Below are 15,359 nucleotides of genomic sequence, written 5' to 3'. Positions count from 1 at the left end.
TAGAGTTCTCCAAAGGATCATAATTCCTCACAGTAAGTTGATGTAAATATCCATACAGGTCAGCCTGTGTCCAGTTATATACTAACATTTTCCTAATGTTGTTCAGCCCTAGTCTTCATAAATATTCACTACTGTTCTCTATCAAACTAAGGCTTTACGGAGAAGCAATATTTACTCAGAGAATAAATTATATTAAATTATATCAAGGTAGACTGTACAAATTAGCTGACTTCTGAAGATACTTTTTCAAGGCATTGTAAACAATTATAAAAACAGAGGTAAAATCATTAGGCATTTGGGCCAGTAGCCCACAGAGATGCAGAGATCTATTTTGCTGTTTTTTATGAATCAAGTTGTAGATTTTGCTGTATGGTTAAATTAAAGTTTGTGTAACAACAGAATGTAAAACGAAATTACCATGTGTTGATAAACTCAACTTGTATATATACATATATATATATATTATAGTGTTTATAAACAACCTTATATGTCATCTGTGTCACTCACAAATGCAGCAGTTGTACTATCATATAATGTCATATCATTATTCCTTCCTTTCTGTTGAGTGTAGAAACAAACTGCTTTGCATTTACAAGCTACCAGGCACCCAGACATTGGCCGTACTGAGGATGATACCAGCTGGTCTGGTCCACACTGAGTGAACAAGCAGAAAAAAAAGAAAGAAAAAAAAAAACGATATGCGCGCGTGAATGATGCGCGCTCCCATACCTTCCGGTCTATCAAAGTAGGTATAGCTGATAGTTCAAATTCAGGATGCAACTTTCCAAACAGCTAGAAGGGAAAGTGCCGAATTGTAGCGTTTTTCTTTAAGGTTTTAAATCACACCGCTGGTAAAATACGCTGTAATTTTCGGTAAAACAGCAGAAAGACTCACCTTTGGTTTTTCATCAGCCATGGTCACTCTTTTGGCGCTTCTCTACGCTGCCACACAAAGAATACGGGTACGCGCACGTACTCGTGCCCGTTTAAATAAGTCTGACCGACGTGCGCGACCTTGTGTCAGTGCGCGTTCACCTCACCCTGCATTTAGTGGCTAGGGGTAGTCACGAGGTTTAAAGCGCAGTCATGGACATGGGCGGGAGAGTCCCACATGCGCGTTACAGAGGTTCTGCTTCGCGTGCACGCGCACAGCGATGTTTTCCCCCGCTTAATTTCGCTTTCTCGGTTTATATGCACAGATTTGCCACAAAATACGTTTCATCACGCTGCTAGTCACACATATGTGCTGTAGTACCCAGTCCAAGTCATTAGGCAGCGTCATAAATGTGTAGGGAATAGCAACATGACGTTATTCTTGTTTTCACACTGTGTTCTAATGGCCATTTTGTTCCACCTTCTAAACAAGATCTGAATGATCAACTTAAAGCAACACTCTTATATGTCCACATCTATCGCAAATTTGTTCTTTTATTAATAACTTAACATACACTAAGCTTTGTATGCCCTATCTTGAAGTTGGTACAGACTCTTTGGAACTTTAGTATCACGATTATCTGCGTTGCCGCTTTGCGGGATAAAAAAAAAATTATATATATATATATATATTTATATATATATATAGCCATCCCCGAGGACACGATCGATAGGAAAAATCAGGCATGAGAAAGGCAGCCTTGACGCATGCGCACCGGCGGCTTATTAGGGAAAGAGAGGCGCGGAAAAGGGACAACACTCCACATGTGTTTAATAGCATGTATAGCTGAATTATTCGCAATTTAGACACGTAACAGATCGGAAGCACTGTTCCCTGATGGAGGAAGTAGACGTCGAGCCGACGGTCACTGTAAGTTATCTTTGTAGGTTAGTTTTTTCCTACTCATTTCAGCCAGATAGCATTTTTGTGCTAACAAGCTAGCTAGATATCGACACTGTTTTGGATTCAGGCAGTAAACACGAATAGCAATGGGTGTTAACATAACTAAGCTGTGCTTTCTGGTGCATTTAAAATGCAATGTGTATTCAGAATAAATACTTATTTGCTTTATTAATTGAAAACATTATTGGGAAGCTAAATATCAATAACAAGAGTGCAATAAGCAGTTCAAAGTTTTGAAAAATGCTGGCAAACTCTTAAGGGCTAATTGTTCTAAAAAATAAGTTTACAAAAAAAAAATAGTGCAAGATCCTTTTTTGAATGCTGTTGTGTTTTTATATTTTACTGGGAAAACATTTGGCAAGCATCACATCTAATGGCTTGCTTCTTTATTCTGCACTGTTCTATGTTGCGTAAATACAGAATATACCAGGAATCAGACATGGGAAGCATATGGGATTTGCCTGGGGTCCTGGAGATATGCTTGTTTATGAGACACATTTTAAACCATCAGGTAAGTTTGTATAATGTCCTCTTAAAAAAAAAAAGTTATACACCACTTTGATTTTTTCATTTTCTTTTTGCATATTACCACGTTAAAATAATTGTCTTAGGATTTTATGTAATTGACCAATTCAAAGTTGGTCAGAAACGTGAAGTAAAAAAGGATACAAATTTAAAAGTGTAGCCTGCGTTTTTATTCCACCAAGTTAGTACTTTATTTATTCCCTTTTAACCACATCTGGATCTGCATCCGAAAATCTTTGGGGGGTGTGACGCTAAAAGCACTTCATTCCAGTTTGTGGCACTACATTTTATTTAACAGTATAAGATTTGAGGGCCTGAATGCAAATCTATGCTACACTTTTCATACTTTTATTTGCAAAGGATGCTGAAAACCATGTGTGCTTTTCATTTACAACTATACACGAATTTGTGTTAACATGCCATATAACATAAATGGACGTTTGTGATTGTACCCCTGTCAAAGTGTGTAAAACTTAATGGGTTATCACTAATTTTTCAAGGCACTGTAAAGCCATGCTTCTCCGTAGGTTTTCACACTCTTGCTTGTTTTCTTACCACTTTGGGTCCTGTCCTTCAGGTTTGACACCGTCAGGCCCAGGTGGCTCCTTCATCCACAAAGTCAGGAAAGATGAGGACATAAATTCTCCTATTTTACGCAAACTGTTTAATGAGTCGCATCACATCTTTGTTGGACTGCAGACAATCAAAGATGACCTCCCCAGCAAGAGCAAAAGACCCCAGTACGTGCCTTACAGATTTTTTCTACATAGCTATTTAGTCCTCTCTCAATGTAGACAGAGTCAAAAAACATAAGTAATTGTTTGATGTGCAATCTAAAGTATGAAACCCATCTGTCACGCTCTATAGATTCGTCAGCATCAGTAGAAACTACAGATCTGTGATTCGGGCTTGTATGGAGGAGCTTCAGCAAGTTGCAGGTAAGATATTGTAAATATATTTTTAAAACAGTTTTACCTATAGTGCGTGTTTTCCTGAGGCTCGCCAACTGGATTTTTTCTTTTTGCAGTTTCTACAAGAGATACAGAAATGGGCACACAATATGGAAATCAGGCATGTATCAGCTGCATTTGTAGCCTGGATATATAGTGGGTTGTTGCATTAGGGGTTGTTCAAATGTTCATTTTCTCTTTTAAGAAAAAGAAACTGGGTTTTAGTTTCGCAAATGAAAACTTTTTACTTCAAAAACTGTGAAGTATGGTGGTGGCAGCATCATGTTGAAGCCGTGTTTTGCTGCTGATGTGAAAAATGTTTGTGTGATGAAAGTGGCTTATAAATCTGCCCCAATTACATCAGCTCTGGAGGGATGGACCAGAATTCAAGCCAACTAGAAGGAAGGAGTTTCAAAATGTTTGAGACACAAACATGTGTTATCATGTTCTGGCATTTTGCAAGTAGAAATGACAGATAATCTTAACTGACCAAAAGCAGGAAATTTGACTTGTGTTGTTAGACAGATGCTAACACTTGGCTTTCACATATTACCTCCTCTCAGGTGTTGATGTTTTTGATTTCATTCATCTAACCTCTGCTTTTTTTTGTGTCATTCTTATCACAGGTTTCTATTCTTTTGGCCATTGAACTGATCTGGAATCTGTGTGAAGTGCTTTTTATCGATGCTGCTCCTGGTGGGTCTAATTTCTATTCCTAATCTCTTTTTTTTTTTTTTTTTTTTTTGTCGTGAAATAACATGTTCCACTGTTTGCTCATTCCCAGCTGGCTCTCTCTTGCTTCATCTTCTGGACTGGGTGAGATTACACAAGGCTGATGTTGACGAGAAGGCCAAGGATGTGCTGCAGAGCGACAGTCCTGCAGAGCACCACAACTACTGGGATGTGGTACGTACAGAACCAACTCTACCAGGTCTGATTTCGCTTATTGCTTCAAGGTGTGGTGATTTTCTTTCATATAGCTAGAAAACTTATTTTACTCTTTTCTAAAACAAACAAAAAAAATAGCAGAGTCAAATTGCAATTATCACATATTGTGTGTGCAGGTGGTGAGTTACGTTCTGCAGGGCAGGCTGGAAGAAGCCAGACAGATGCTGGTCAAACAGGCCACACTGCAGCCAGCCTCCAGGAACATGTACAAGCTGATGGATGGCTTACTCAGCAAAATGCCTTTTTACAACGTAAGTACACTATGATATACTCTACGTTGTGTATAACACTAGGAATAGTGCCACTTTCCCAGTGAGGAGTATAAGTGTGAGGCGTGTATGTGTGTGTGTGTTTGTTTTTGCCCTTCAGTGAACCTTCATCCTGTCCTTTGTTTCCTGCCTGTTGGCTAATAACGTTTCCTGCTTTCAGTTCTTTCTGAACCTGAACAGGGTGGTGTAAAGAATAAACTCGGTTGTATTCTTCAGCAAAATTCCTGTTGGTGTCAGAAATACGAGGAGCTTATTGTTAATTTTCGCTTCTTCCTATCAGTAAAACGGATGTCATTGCATAAACCAATTCATTTTCCGTAATGTTGCCTTCAGCCTGGCGGCTCACAGACACTAACAGAGTTTGATGTGAAGTGGAGGAACTGGCACGAGGAGGTGGACCGCTACCTCAAGGACAACACGTTTGCCAGCAACCGCCACCTGGAGCTCATCTGCAAGGTCAGAGTGCGCATGTCGGGCCTTTTTACTCGGATCCCTCAGTAATGGTTGTTAAAATACTCTCAGAAATTAGATTATTGGCTGTTTTTGAGATGACATATTCAGATAATTTAACAATATTCACATCTGTGCCCCTGAGTTCTTTGTTTCCTCCATTTGTCAAGACATTTTTCATCCGTTCTCATAATGATTGGTCACTTTCTTAGATCCTGGTGGGTGATGAAGACACTCTGTTGGAGCAGAAGGAGCTGCTAGGCACCTGGTATCACTTCCTTGTGACTCGGCTGCTCTACAGCCACCCCACAGTGAAACCGACGGACTTGCATTACTACGCACAGGTACAGCCTGTTGTACGCAGCTTGGCACGGTTTCTCCCTGCCGGCGTGTGCTTGTTTCATGGTACTTGTGTGTTTGCGGTCGCTGCAGTCGTGCCTGACGATGTTCCTGGACTCGAGGAGCGTCCAGGAGCCTCTGGACAGCATCCTACTGGCCGCCTTTGAGTTTGACATCTATCTGGTCATCAAGGACTGCAGGTGAGAGAATGAGATGATGATATCGATTTACAGAACTTAACCAAACCGTTCAGAAGTTTGACTTTTCTTTTAACGTCTTGTTTTCCCTCAGCATTGTTCTCAACAACTGGTGGTTTGTGGCTCATTTGACAGACCTGCTGGATCACTGCAAACTCCTCCAGTCTCATAATCTAAAGTACGGATGCTTGATGGTGTGAAATTGTTTCGGAGATGACAAGTTTACACACATTATTGGTCTAATATTAGGATGCGCTTCTGTTTGTGTTCAGCTTCGGGTCCAATATGAGGGAGTTCCTCCTGTTAGAGTATGCCTCAGGTTTATTCACTCATCACAGGTATGTGTAGGCTCAACCTTAAAGTTCATACGCCTCTTCCACTTCCTCTCATTTCTTTCCTCCCTACCTCCTTTCTTCACATAACACATAAGAGTTTTTTTTTTATATATATTTCAAATGTCCATCTCTACCCTGAAAGTCTTTGGCAGTGCGCTGTGGATTACTTCGACCACTGTCCGGAGTTGGGGCGAGCTTGCCTCGAGCTGCAGATCGAGCGCGTGCCTTTAGACACCGAACGGAAAGCACTCAAAGTGCTCCGGATTTGCGAGGAGAGGCAGATGTCGGAGCAAGGTAACGTTTTGCCTTCCCTTTGTAACCACTGTATGCACCTCTAGCTCAAATAAAAACAGGAAGTTGTAATTTATTTTCAGGTGTAGTTCAGTCTCGATGCTTCCTTTTGTTTCTTTCAGTGCGGAGTATCTGTAAGATCATGGCTATGAGAGCTCTGAGGAACAACAGACTGGGCTCCGCTCTGTCCTGGAGCATCAGGGCCAAAGACGCCGCCTTTGCCACCCTCATTTCTGAGAGGTTCCTGCTTTAAGCATTTCACTTTTGATTATAATACATTTTTATATTTATGGATTATAACGCCTTTCAAAAGTACTCGTAGCTGACAGTGTTGTTGTTTCTTTAGGTTCCTACAGGATTACTGTGCCAAAGGGACTTTTTCTGATTTGGATCTGATTGATAATTTGGGTCCAGCAATGCTACTCAGCGACAGGCTCACATTCCTCGGTATGAACACTCAAATTAACACCTTTATTCATCAAACATCTCCCCCCTTTTTGAGGCACACCTCTCATTCACAACTTTGGTCTTCACACTACACTGTGACTGGACATTCAGTGAGTAGTTCTTGTCTCGGACAGATTCCCACTTCTTTCTGTGGTCACATGAGACGCACAAAGAAACTCCTATTGACGACCAAATCGGAGCTGCGTTGTGCCTAATGTTATGTGGCATTCACCATTACTGAGAATGACGGGCACCATTTATAAATAAACTCTTCAGTGGAAACATGGCTTTTCTAAAATCTCAACAACTTATTTTATGATAACTCTGTACAGAAGGTACTTAATATACGAAACATCTCCCTGAATTCCCATTCAAACACAAAGTTTACCCATGTATTGATGTGAGAGAGAATTGCAACAGCTCAGGAAAAAAAAAAAAATCACATAATAGATGTAAAACTGCTGATTTTTTTTTTTTTTTTCTTGCACCAGGGAAGTACAGGGAGTTCCACAAACTGTACGGAGAGAAGCGCTTCAAGGAAGCCGCAAAGCTGCTGCTCTCGCTCATGACGGCAAAGATTGCTCCCCGAAGCTTCTGGATGACTCTGCTGACCGACGCTCTGCCGCTGCTGGAGCAGAAGGAGGTCAGTCAGCATCCTGGATGTCTGCACACTCTAGATCTATGGTGCAAGGAGTTGCTCCAATAGAGATCTAATATCGGATATTAAGTTTGGTTTTGAGACATTGAAAATAAATAAAAAAATTCCCTTTCTTAGAACTGGAAACACATATTTGGCAACAGCAGTTTTGTTCAGCTAATAAATTCAATTTTATTATTTTCTTAAAGCCACACAGTATTTTTTTTTAAATAAGCCATACATGCATCTCGCTACATTACAACTTTACCTTCATTTGCGTACTACATGAAGCAAACATTTTAACCTCATAGATTTGTATTCCCCATCATCTTGTAGATGAAAGTGTTGACTTCAGGACTGATGTGGATTAGAAAACCTTGATTTCTTCTTTTCAGGTCATCTTCTCTGCTGACCAAACCTACGAGTTGATGTACTGTTTAGAGGAACTGACCTCCTCAATAGACACCGCAGCTGCTGGTGGAGAGAGACCAATGCAGGTACGCTTTTTACTCTGCTTGTATGACAAACAATAGAGACGGCTTTTCGTCATCACGTTTACACAAACGATTGCTTCTCCAGTTAAAAATGCACACACTAGTCCTAAAATGTTTGGAGAGCTTAAAGCTTCAATCTCCAGCTGTTTTAGAGTCTACAAAGTGATGCCTGCTGGATGTTTAAATTAAGCACATCTGTGTTTTCAGGAGGAAGATGTGGAGCAGACCAAAGTGGAGCTCCTGAGACTCTCTCTGGCCAGGAATCTGGCCATGGCTATCGTCAAAGAAGGAACCGTGGAGACGATCTTTAAAACATAGCTCTTCTTTTGCTTTTTTTTGCTTTTTGTATTGTATATAAAAGTCAAGAAATCAAAATGTGATTTTTGATAATAAAATACTTTTCATGCTGGACATCAACATCAGATTTTTTTTTTATTCGTATTTTGTTACTGAACAAATCACATTTATTAGGAATGAGAAGCTAATTAACTTGTAAGAATTTGGATTTCATTTGCCAATGCAATTCCATGGTGGTGGCAGGATCATGCTGTGGGGATGCTTTTCCTAAGCAAGGACAAATAAACAAAAAATGCAAACTATTACTGAGAAAACATTTTGTGTTTTATAAGTTGTTTAAAGGATTCGTATTTACTGCTGACTATTTCAGTTTGTAGTTTTGAAGGAATCAACATGAAGCCATGTGCAGCTATTTTTCTTTCCATGTTTAATTTTCCATGCTTTCAATTTGTGTTTTTTAAATTTGGTCAAAATTGTGTGTATGGTTGGAGTGTATAGAATTGATGAAGTAATCATTTTAAAAAAACTTGGTATAAATAGGAATGATGGGAAACATCCTGGGTTTGTGGAACAGCGACGCCTGTCCAGTTAGAGTTTTAGTTTGCTATAACTAGATCATCATTCACCTTGAAACAATCTTTAAAACCAAACCAGCCCTTTTAATAGAAGTACAACAGTTGTAAGAATAAAGAAGTTAAATAAATGAAAAAAAGATGGCAGCTTTAAAAGGATTAAACTGATAAGTGACATTACAGTTATCAAAGAAAAGTAGGACCAAGAAGAAATATATTTGAATTATGCTTTGGTTACAAAGAATTCAATAGTGCATGGTTTAATTTGGGGAACCATATTAGAAGAAACAATGGAGCGAGTTTTCTATTTCAAACCAAATACAGTGCCAATAGAAGGAAGGGCAGAAAGATACAACAGATCATATGCAATCTTAATAATTAAAAAAGTTCAGTTTTATTGAGATACTCGAAATACATCACTAAATTAACAAAGATATTTACTTTTTAAAAGTTTTTAGTGGCATGTTAGTATTAATCTCCTCACTCGAGTCCACTTGGTGGCGGTAATGGGCTAAAATATCACCAACTAACTACATGAAAGAAGAAGAAGAAGAAGAAGAAGACGACGACAGTCACATTTTCAAGATGGCTGCCTCCATCTCAGGATTACTAAAACCTTGGACACCGAGGTAAATCTAACTTTTTGGACGTCGAAAGGTCTTATAAGCAAATGCTGTGTTTTTGTTTTTGATTTAAATCTGGGCTCTGTTGTAGCTAACGCTTTTGTTAAACCAGGAGCAGTTTTTCGGTATTAAAGCGTTACTTACGCCTTACACAATTTCTGTGCATAGTTCAAATCCTGTATTTGCAATTTATGGAAAACCATGGAACGTATGGAATATTAATTGAATTGAAAAGAGCTGCAAATAGATTTAATAGGACTTATTGAATTTGTTGGGAGCATTGACAGATGCTGCTAGGAGGAAAGATCTATAAGAAATTTAATGTCTTATTTGTTTGAAATGCTTTGTATAGACAGGTTTAGTTTATTCAACAAGTTTTGTTAAAATATAATTTTTTTTTACTATAAATAGGGCCTTCTCTTACAGGGATGGGAGGAATAAATTTCAACCCGTTATTACCCAGTATTAAAACTAATTGTAATGTGTGGAAAAAAAAAATACTTGCATCAAGCCAAATCGACAATACATATTTTTTCGGTTTTTGTCCATCTTGCGATCATTTAAACACCACAATAACAGTGCTTCCTCGTTTTCGTCGTGGGCAGAGTGCTCTTGGTGAGATGGAGCAGGTACAACCCTTACTATCTGGAGCCGGAGGTCAGGAAGGAGGCCTACAGCCGCCCGGAGAGCGAGCTGAGTGCCGAGGAGAAGGAGGAGCGGGAGCTGAAAAAGCTCCGACCCATCAAAGCTGCTACCAATTCAACGACGAGCTCCCTTTTCAACGACCCCGTCGTCAGGTGATTTTACAGCCTCCGGAACAAAACCGAAGCTGCGCTTAGCGTTCATGTCAACCAATCGTTTCTCTGTCCGCTTCTCAGTAAATTCATCAACATGATGATGAAACACGGAGAGAAGACTTTGGCCAGAGAGATTATGATGCAGGTAAATGAAACGCTTTTCAAAGTAACCTCTTGTTGGTTCCCAGGCAACACACCTCTTTTTTTTTTTTCTCCTTTTCTCAGACGCTGGAAAATATAAAGAGGAAGCAGGTGGAGAAATACCACAAAGCTACAGATGGGCAAAAGGAAGGGATTGAATGTAATCCCTACGCCGTTTTTCACCAGGCCCTGGAAAACTGCAAGCCTGTCGTTGCGCTGGCCAGCATTCAGAAAGGTGGAAAATACTATCAGGTCAGTGAGAAGGCAAAAATAAAGCTCTTTTGTTGATAATAACAGGATTCCTGTGGAAAAGCTTAGAATTTGAGTTCACTACTTTCCTGATTTGAAATTAGAACAAGGAAAAAAAAACAACGCATTTCCAAGGTTTGTCTAAATAGTTTCCTCCCCTCTCTCTTCCTTATGTCCATCTATCCATACTTTTGTGTCCTCCTACATTTCCTTCTTTTTAGCTTATTTTATTTAACTTCGATATTTTAATTTTAATATGAGCATAAAGGCATAATTGTGTAGGAACCCAACGATGAGAGCAGAACCCCCTCCCCTATAGAACATCTGAAACAGTGTTGCATCTCTTGTTTTTTTGAGGTTTAATCCTCTCTCATCTCAATCCCGTCTAGGTGCCCATCCCGGTTACGGGCAACCGCCAGCGCTTCCTGGCGATGAAGTGGATGATCACCGAGTGCAGGGACAACAAACACAGGCGCACGCACATGTACGAAAAGCTCTCCCAGGAGCTGCTCGCCGCCTTCGCAAACGAGGGCAACGTCATCAGGAAGAAGCACGAGCTGCACAAGATGGCCGAGGCCAACAGAGCCTACGCCCACTACCGCTGGTGGTAGACGGAGAGCTGCGCTGGACTCTCAACATATGCGTTGAAGATTGACAAACTCCTGTTGTAAATAGTGAATATTTGTCGAGATGGGACTGTGTCCAGGAGACCGGGGAACGACTCGCCGATGGGTTTTTGTAGAAAAGGAAACCGAATCGTGAGTCAAACCTCCGCTGAACTGTGTGACAACAAATGCGACCGAAGTGAGAAAACAGTTCAAGATTTATTTAAAACAAACACGTTTAATATGCAACACAACGAGTAGAAAAACAGAACAGAGAAATGTAAAAGTATTGCCACTTTGTAGGAAAAATACCAAAATAAACTGCTGTCAGGTTCTGTGGCCTGTCCTGTGTGTTTAAATGATTTTCCACGTGTTGTGAACATTCAGGCTGGCTTTTACCAAATGCACCAGGAATCTCTAAAGTTTAATACAAAAACAAATCAGGTTATTGTGACCCTGAAGCTAGTTAAGCTAGAGTTGTTTAACCTCTGCTAGAAAATGTAGGTTCAGAGCTACGGATCGAACTCTTCTCGTTTTCAACCATAAAATAAATCCACATTGGTCAAAACCCGCTGAATTTGGTCAAATATTACAAAAATTTGCCATCATTTTTTTTATTTTATTTTTTAGCTTATTCAGCTTTAAAGCCATATTCTGCTGGTAAAACAACCTCCTGATGCGTGGATCAAAAGAGGCACTAATTTCCAAAGATCCGGAGGTGAACCTTAAGCATTTTTGTTCTCTAAACACACCCCAAAACTATATTTCAACTGATCCCCTTTGTTTTGAGCTCAACAGACTGAGATAAAAGTAACAGGTGTCTAATTTGAAACATTGAATTGAAATATTCACTTTCTGTTTAGATCGAAACTACATCTGCAGCAACGTTTCTTCCTACAAAGCCAATATTCTGGCAATGAACTCCAGAATTTAAGCTAAATTGATGGAAGTTTTTAAGGGAAATAGTTCTAAGCAACAAGAAAGAGATCATCAGGTCAAATGTGGAAATCGGTATTGGCCTGTAAAAGCCTGATTGGTTCGTCTCTGATTTAAAGGGATGCCACTTCCTACGATTTAAGGAGAAAAGCCTCAGATGTCAGGAAAATCTCAATGCTCAGAGAATGTTGGCACGACTTCAACACAAAGCTAACCCTTTGATCCACATTAAAAGCTGTCTTTTTTATATATATATATGTGTGTGTGTGTGTATATATAAAAAAGTTTTAAAGTGAGGGATTTGACATTTTGGTCTTCCAACTGAAGCTGTGACAAGAAATAAAAATCCCTGAAGAAAGACGGCGCTTCAAGTGACAAACTGGCCTCGCATCAAACGGTAACAAGAATCCTGCTGCTTAACAGCAACCCAAGTCTTTCAGAAACTCCTAAACTTCACACAGGAAAATGTCTTAACGCTCCCTGCAAGTATTCCAACGCAATACCAATAATAGCATAAAATTAAATCAGTCCGACTCTGACTGGAATGTCTTGTTTTTAACTCCAAAAATTTGGTAAACTGTTCCTACAAAACAGGAATGCAAAAAAAGATTTTTTTTTTTTTAAATGTTAGAACTTCTTGGTTTTGAATCAAAGTGTGTCTCAATGTGGCAGAAACTTTAAGAACTTAAAAACCTCAAACTATTGCACATTCCACATCCGTCACATTCCAAGCCTTGATCAAACGCAGGAAATAACGCAGGAAAAAAAAAAATCCTCATCCCCCCCCCCTGCGTCTCTGATCACCGTAGAAAATGTCGCTTTCTACCGTGAAGCTGCTGGTGTGGCAATCAGTGGCGACCAAAGGAAAGCGTCCAAGGCGCGCGAGTCGCCCGACTCAGTCGGCGATTTCGCTGTAGTAATACTTGTGGGCGGTGCTGCTGAGCATCCAGCCGCCGGCCCTGAACTCCAGGACCTCCAGCAGCAGGAGGCGAGCCATGGAGGTCAGGCCCTCCTGCAGGAGAAAGCCGTCCCTCAGCAGGAAGAAGAGCTCGTCCATCCGCTGGCTGTTCACCTTCTCCAGCTGCTCCCCGATGCGATGCAGCTGCAGCACCAGGCAGTCCACCTGCAGCGGAGAGGAAGAAGACGATCCCCCCCAAGCCCCCCCATCAATTGCATAAAACGAGGAAGGAGCTTTGCTTGATCTTGCAGCCTAAAGAAATTGGGAGACTCTGGGGATGGTGAGGAACTACATCTTCTAGAACATAAAGAGAATATTTCTACTCTGCCCAGACTCGTTTACGTTTAAACATCCGATGGTGACCTCACCTCTTCCTCGTTCAGCAGAGCGTCTGGTTGGGCCAGCCTCATTAGACAGTCGTACACAGGCAGGACCAGGGCCACCATTGGCATGTTGTTCACCTGAAACAGTCAAGCAATATATTACTAAGCATATCAATGTGGTCCTTATGAAGGACGTTACATATGTCAGGTTCAATGTAAAGTTTCACTGGACAACGCCTCCGTAACGCAGTGGAACGTTTAACACAAGCATCTTTGATCTGGGATATTTTGGGAAATTTCTCTTAAAATATCACAGTAAAAAGTACAAAATGTCCACTGCTCATACCTTGAGGTAGTCAAAGATGTTGCAGATGAACGTGACGTAGCAAACCCAGGCCTGCAGCGAGCGTTTCCTTGTCTCCTCGCGCTCCTTGAACTCCTGCTGCAGGCGGTTCAGCAGGTGCCTCCGAAACACGGTTCCATTGTTTTGCTTGGCCTCAGCCTTAGATTAAGGAATTAAGTTTTTGACAGAGCAACAAATGTGTCCGTAATTTTAAAAGTCTAAGGCAAATCATGCAGTGTTTTTACACTTAATTACACATATTCTGGAAAGGAACAAAATGTGAAATAAACCAGAGAGCCGTCGGTTCTGACCTGCACAATCGTGTAGCAAATACGGCCGGCCTCTTTGCTGAACAGGGGGTCCTTTAGCGACTGGTCCACGAGGATGTTGGAGACCTTCTCCAGGTTCACAGAACTTGGATCTGAAAGAAAGAAGAGAGCTTTTAGAATATGCATGCAGAAGTCAAGGAGTAATTTATGACAACTGATTTTTTTTGTGTCCACATGGATGTAGATATTTTTCCAATGTTTTATAATCACACAGTGAGGCAATTACTGACCTTTCAAGGCTGTTTTTAGCAGTTTCTGTGTATCCACATCAAATGACTGGATCCTATAGTCCTCGCTGCAGTTTTCCATTATAAATGGTAAAAGTACACGATTACACCAGGGACCTCTCACTCTGTAAAGATCAGACGGGGTCACTGCAACAGGTCTTTGCCAGAGCACAATGCGACTCTTTGAAAGACAGAGAAGCCGGGACAACAAAACACTAAATCCTGTGGAGTCATCAAACTGGCTGCTCCACTCAGCTCATTCACTGCGGGATAGAAAGGGTTTAGGCTACATCTGGTCAGCTGAGACATGTGTGCAGAAGTCATGTTTCAGCAAGGAAACATGTCAAAAGTCTTTATTTTCGAAAAGCTAGCCAAAAACCTGGTATAAAACGACGTTATCTGAGCTGCGACGTCCAAAGTTATAAGTTAGCGCAAGGTATTGTTTTGCATGATGAGCAGACTTTTCTAAAATGAATAAAAATGGCTGTTTTCTAATGGATGTACACTTTGATAACGTTAGTATATGCTTTCGATGAGCTGAGCCTTGCTAACATTAAGTAAGGAAATCAGATTCAAATCTCAGTGAAACCACCACAAAGTATTCAAACGCAAAAATCTGAACTCTATCGAGATGCTACATGAATTTACTGATTAGCTTCACATTGCAGAGTTTGAGATAAAATGTACCTATTTAACGCATTTAGACTGATCTTACCACCTGAATCAAGGAGCGAAGACTGCCATCTACACAGCTCTTCGAAGATCAGCTAGTACCTCCAAGATGAGTCCCTTCTTTCCGTAGACATAAACGAGTTCGCGTGCATCGACTTCCGGAAGAACAACACGTTAATGAGGCGCCATCTGGTGAGACATTATTATTATTATTATTATTATTATTATTATTATTATTATTATTATTATTAATAAACAATATAAAAAACATAGCTAAAAAGAACTTGTCAAATAACGAAAGAAATAAGTAAAACTGAAGTAATTCAAATTCAAAAATCAAAACTCAAAAATGTATTTGCGAAAAAATGTTTTATTCAAACTGAAATAAATTTTAGTTTTATTTATTTTTATTTAATAAATGAATTGTTTTTCAAGACTGGTACCTGTAAAATAAACATGAATATGTAATTAATAATAATAATAATAATAATAATAATAATAATAATAATAATAATAATAATAATAATAATAATAATAATAATAGGTTGTTTGTTACATCTGGAAACCT

At 39.9% G+C, this 15,359-nt stretch overlaps 4 protein-coding genes across 5 annotated transcripts in view; 2 read left to right on the top strand and 2 right to left on the bottom strand.

The window, feature by feature from the left end:
- LOC106938547 (small ubiquitin like modifier 2) overlaps positions 1-1,003 on the bottom strand; it is a 15,913-nt gene extending 14,910 nt beyond the window's left edge. Inside the window, exon 1 of the mRNA XM_015020640.1 lies at positions 896-1,003. Coding sequence (XP_014876126.1) covers positions 896-916 — 21 coding nt within the window. The 5' untranslated portion in view covers positions 917-1,003. The remainder of the gene's footprint in view (positions 1-895) is intronic.
- Positions 1,004-1,639: 636 nt separating this feature from the next.
- nup85 (nucleoporin 85) lies at positions 1,640-8,136 on the top strand. The gene is made up of 19 exons (XM_015020635.1): positions 1,640-1,804; positions 2,258-2,348; positions 2,940-3,102; positions 3,230-3,300; positions 3,390-3,433; positions 3,939-4,008; positions 4,097-4,218; positions 4,377-4,511; positions 4,863-4,985; positions 5,192-5,323; positions 5,412-5,518; positions 5,610-5,693; positions 5,788-5,853; positions 5,993-6,144; positions 6,264-6,381; positions 6,488-6,588; positions 7,080-7,231; positions 7,621-7,722; positions 7,927-8,136. The coding sequence occupies exons 1-19, from the start codon at positions 1,772-1,774 to the stop codon at positions 8,035-8,037; spliced, it is 1,977 nt and encodes a 658-aa protein (XP_014876121.1). The 5' UTR covers positions 1,640-1,771; the 3' UTR covers positions 8,038-8,136.
- A 966-nt stretch (positions 8,137-9,102) lies between these two features.
- On the top strand, positions 9,103-11,413 carry mrps7 (mitochondrial ribosomal protein S7). Its single transcript, XM_015020636.1, has 5 exons — positions 9,103-9,217; positions 9,817-10,008; positions 10,090-10,153; positions 10,234-10,401; positions 10,788-11,413. Exons 1-5 carry the CDS (start codon positions 9,123-9,125, stop codon positions 11,007-11,009), a joined length of 741 nt encoding a protein of 246 aa, XP_014876122.1. The 5' UTR covers positions 9,103-9,122; the 3' UTR covers positions 11,010-11,413.
- Positions 11,414-11,735: 322 nt separating this feature from the next.
- mif4gdb (MIF4G domain containing b) lies at positions 11,736-14,935 on the bottom strand. 2 transcript variants are annotated; one of them, XM_015020637.1, is made up of 6 exons: positions 14,838-14,935; positions 14,123-14,244; positions 13,875-13,984; positions 13,567-13,722; positions 13,266-13,358; positions 11,736-13,062 (listed from the first exon to the last, which is right to left on the bottom strand). In XM_015020637.1, the coding sequence occupies exons 2-6, from the start codon at positions 14,199-14,201 to the stop codon at positions 12,835-12,837; spliced, it is 666 nt and encodes a 221-aa protein (XP_014876123.1). In that variant the 5' UTR covers positions 14,202-14,244; positions 14,838-14,935; the 3' UTR covers positions 11,736-12,834. The 2 variants fall into 2 exon arrangements, with proteins under 2 accessions (XP_014876123.1, XP_014876124.1); XM_015020638.1 differs by having other exon boundaries at positions 14,835-14,920.
- Between the last annotated feature and the right edge of the window lie 424 nt (positions 14,936-15,359).

The sequence above is a fragment of the Poecilia latipinna genome, unplaced genomic scaffold, assembly GCF_001443285.1.
Source record: "Poecilia latipinna isolate Pla-1442-1.1 unplaced genomic scaffold, P_latipinna-1.0 Scaffold2623, whole genome shotgun sequence".
NCBI classification, from domain to species: Eukaryota; Metazoa; Chordata; class Actinopteri; order Cyprinodontiformes; family Poeciliidae; genus Poecilia; species Poecilia latipinna.
Note: the sequence above shows the minus strand (reverse complement) of the source record. Positions and strands in the feature narration are given on the sequence as shown.